We start from the raw sequence: 4,236 nt of genomic DNA, 5'->3' as shown, positions 1-4,236 counted from the left end.
TTGGGCGAACGGTCCCCGCCTAAACTTTACAAAAGGCCACCACTGCCTCGAGCCTCCTAGGCTATAATTTTTTTTTCGACTTAACTTGAAGTAAACTTTTTGAGGAAAGCTGACATGGAAAATTCAAAATTTCTAGACGCTCCATGTGAAGAAACGCTTTGCAACGCTACATAGGATTGCGCCAAGTAGTTTTGTATCGTTTCAGAAGAAGACGCCACGAGTAAGTATTTTTTTCATATTAACAATTTGATAAGTAAATATGCTGTGGTTCAAAAGGTATTAAAACAGATATCCTAAGTGCTTTCATAAAAGCGAAATGTCAACTTTGGTACCAGTCGGTTGTAGAGACAGTAGAAGCCTCACGTTACAGTATTGGCATTGAGTCACCGCTCACTACGTAGTAGCTGAGATTGCTTTGCCATGCGACGAGTATGATAACCAAACTTGCTTTTTTTTCAACACCACACATTTAAATTTAAGAATGTTGTTTTTGTGCAGTAGAAATAACAAAAGATGTCTGCGCAGTACACTACATCAAGATATTTGTACGCCTATTTCTAGCCCCGCGGGATAGCCAAACTTGACTAAACACACACTTGAACTGCAATACAGGATCCTGAGACCGACAGCTTGGTATGAGGTGGAACACATGCAGGCAGTCGCTAAAAGCGGAAGTATGAAGGAATTCACGCAACTATAGCTGCCCGCGTCAACCAGCCACCGCATTAGTAGATTTTGTATAGTGGGCGAGATCCAGAATGAACCACTCTCACTCAACCACTCTGTTAGCTACATTTACAGCACATTAACAAGCATGTACATGTAATACTACTATTAATACAACAGTATCTCAACAAAACAGTTATACATGTGTTTGCTGCAAATATTACGATGGTATCAATAAATCTAGTGCTGCATAATGTACAAGCTATATAAGGGGTTATAACTACCATGCTTCATTTTCTAGCACAAGAAAGAACCAATGTATTGTTCATTTGATTTTCATCGAAAGGATACCTTCAAGCCATTCCTCGTAAGCCGTCCTGATGCTGTTGTACTCTATCTCACGTTTCCCCGCGGCTTTCATGATATTGACAACGTCATCAGGGGTCTTATTATCTAGAAAGAACTGAGCAAACTTGCTTGTCAAAACCTCATCGCGTTGTTTGTGGAGCAAGGCAGTCCTGATCTCTTCAAGTCTTTTAGCTTTCGCTGCATTTTTCGCTTCAGTAGCAGCCCTCGTAAATGGCATCCACGCACTTACGTCCTTAAGTGTGTAACCCCGTTCTTCTTTCAGCTGACCGGCTGGTTCGCTCAAGACGTCTGCTTTAAGAGACCGTCGAAGTAGGGTGCTGGCCGACGTAGTTAGCTGAGGGGAAGCTTTCTCTAATTCGATATGAGTCGAGACTGCATCGATGCTGACGAGTAGACTGATTGCAGCAATGCCAAGCGGGAGTACGGTCTTGGTCCAACCCATTGTTGTCTTAGCACTTGGTGGGAGAAACTTGTTTGATGACCCGCAAAGGAAAACGAGAAATGAACGTGTGGTTTTGCAGCCCACCGGATGTAGGTAGTCGGTACAGTACCATTGAGGAATGATCAATACTGTATGCTCGAAGTACTGGCCCCAGTGCGATCCCATTTTATGGGTGGCACATCTTCCAGACAGATCTTTAAAAGACCGGATGTCTTCAAAAGGGTTCATGAAAAAACTTTAATAAGGGTATACATATTACTTGGCTTTGACCAAAACTCGATGTCGCATTGGGGCCGATATTTCTTTCGTATATTGACGATCCTCTCTATACCGGTAGTAAAAACTATCGGTATAGAGAGGATCGTCAATTTACGAAAAAAAATCGGAAATTAGCTCAATTTACGGCGTCGGATAGAACCCAAGCTTTTATCGCCCACTTGTCAAAACGAATACTTGTACAGCACTATTGTGGTGCGCTTAACAACCAAATTGCATAAAGCTTTCAACATCAATGTCGACGACTTTGTTATACCGTATTATTATGTGTATTTCTCGATCATACGTCTAGGTGGTATCCATTGATATGCAGTTATCTACTCCCTTTTTCAGGTATTATTAATCAACAAATCCATCACCCCTTCCAATGCCGCTATTGGTAAATAGCGGCATTGGAAGGGATGATCGGAGTTCGGCAGTTATGTAGGCATGTACGATTGAGAACCAATCCAAATCGCGAGCAATACCATGTACACCATTTCAGGTTCGTTCTCCCCACCGCAGGAGTTCGATACAACCACCCCAGAGCCGACTTCCTCATAGGACCGGGCAAATCTCAGTTCAAAACATCCAGTGCCTGAGTTCAAGACACACAGGTGTCTCTTTTATTTCGTTGCCAATTTGTTATAAATTGTCACTACCTCCCTGTGTCAGGATTGGGTAATTTACGCGCCTACTGCGTAAGTACCAGCTTTTGTCATTTTCCTACCTCCATATCATCTCGTCTGCTACCAATCGCTAGTTCTCAACCTCCTTCGCTACCTCGAGGACACGTGCACGAACGTCTTCAAGGTAAGTGTTACCCATTCTGCTAAAACGAAAGTGGGCGCGAGGCGAAGCGATGAATGGATGGGCCTTTAAATTCTCAAATGGTCTCGAAATGACAAAAGTTGGCACTTTCGCAGTAATTGGCAAAAAAAATAAAAGAGACATCTGTGTGTATTGAACTCAGGCATTGGGTGTTTTGAACTGAGATTTGCCCGGTCCTATGTGCAAGTCGGCTCTGGGGTGGTTGTATCGAACTCCTGCGGGGGAGAACGAACCTGAAATGGTGTATTGAGTCTTAGTGAGCCGCTATTGGCGGTTGGGTTGAACATGCCTAGTAACCGGAAACTTGATCATTCATTTTTAATGGTATGAGCTTTTACCTTTGGAAAGGAATACTGGGACAAGTACATGTTTGTTGGAGGCTGAGGAAGTTTGCTCACTACCAGATGGCATCTCAAGATTTGAGTGCAATCTTTTGTTTTGAGAAGACCGTCTCTCAAGTGGAGGTGTTGTTGTTGTTAACGGTAAATGCCGAAGTGAGTAGATTAAAGTCAATTAAATCTATCCTCTAAACTTCAGTGCTCCTGGCCATCCACCAGATTAACCGGTTTGGGACCGGTCCATCCTGGAACGTTCAGCCGGTTAACTGAACCGTGCAGAGTCGGTGTGACACTCCCACTCACCGCTACTGCACGACGTTCGTCTTCGTTAAGGATCGCTACTCAGCGGCGTTCCTCTTTTTGATCCCGCTTGCCTCGCGAAGGAACGCTTGCGATTTCGTTCCAAGCGGCTTCGTCAGCATGTCCGCAAGTTGGCGCTTCGTGTCGACGTAGTCCACCTTGATCGTAGAGCGTTCCACATTCTCTCGAATGAAGTGATGTCGGATATCCACGCGCTTGGTCCTAGCGTGATACCCAGCGTTACTTGCAAGTGCGATAGCACCTTGATTGTCCTCCCAGACCTGCGTCGCTCCCACTTGCTCGTGACCCATGTCCTTGAGAATAGCACGTGTCCACAGTACCTCTTGCGTACACAGACTCAGAGCCATGTACTCTGCTTCCGCTGAGCTGAGCGCAACCGTTCTCTGGTACTTGGACTTGAACACAACCGGAGCGTTCCCAATCATGACCATGACACCTGATACGGAACGCCTGTCGTCAATGTTGCTTCCCCAGTCTGCGTCCGTGAACGCCTCTGCCTTGACACCTTGCGTTCCACTTTGGTAGACGATACCGTGCTGCCGAGTTGTCTTCAAGTACTGCAGGACCCGTATCGCTGCCTTCCAGTGTTGCGCTCCAGGATTCTCCAGGAAGCGTGACAACTGCGTTACAACGTACGCAATGTCCGGTCGAGTGCATGTTGTGATGTACATCAGGCATCCGATCAAGGGATGGTATGGGCTTGACTGCATTTCACGTCGTTCCTTCTCCGTGGCTGGCGACATTATATTCGACAGCTTCATGTTTGACGCGCATGGGTTATCCAACATCTTGGCGTTCCGTTGGTTGAAGCGTTCTACAATGTCGTCAATGTACCGAGTTTGCTTGATCATCAGCGTTCCAGCTGCCTTATCATGATCAATCTCCATCCCCAGGATGAACTTTGCCTCGCCAAGCTCTTTTATCTTGAAGGTACTCTTCAGAGCGCCCTTTACTTCGCGAATCTCTTCGCGTGTCTTCGCCGCAATGATCATGTCGTCCACATACAAGCACACG

At 45.7% G+C, this 4,236-nt stretch overlaps 1 protein-coding gene and 1 non-coding gene across 2 annotated transcripts; both read right to left on the bottom strand.

Annotated features, from left to right (window-relative positions):
- Window positions 1-991: 991 nt before the first annotated feature.
- On the bottom strand, window positions 992-1,477 carry PITG_22933 (secreted RxLR effector peptide protein, putative; the record flags this gene model as incomplete). The annotated part of the gene is made up of 1 exon (XM_002900927.2): window positions 992-1,477. The coding sequence occupies one exon, from the start codon at window positions 1,475-1,477 to the stop codon at window positions 992-994; it is 486 nt and encodes a 161-aa protein (XP_002900973.1).
- Window positions 1,478-2,374: 897 nt separating this feature from the next.
- On the bottom strand, window positions 2,375-2,433 carry PITG_33034 (the record flags this gene model as incomplete). The annotated part of the gene is made up of 1 exon (XR_009934428.1): window positions 2,375-2,433. It is a non-coding gene; the product is annotated as an 18S ribosomal RNA (ribosomal RNA).
- Between the last annotated feature and the right edge of the window lie 1,803 nt (window positions 2,434-4,236).

Source organism: Phytophthora infestans, genomic scaffold (assembly GCF_000142945.1).
Source record: "Phytophthora infestans T30-4 supercont1.23 genomic scaffold, whole genome shotgun sequence".
NCBI lineage: Eukaryota > Oomycota > Peronosporomycetes > Peronosporales > Peronosporaceae > Phytophthora > Phytophthora infestans.
The sequence above is the reverse complement of the archived record's forward strand: the minus strand, read 5'-3'. Positions and strand labels throughout refer to the sequence as shown.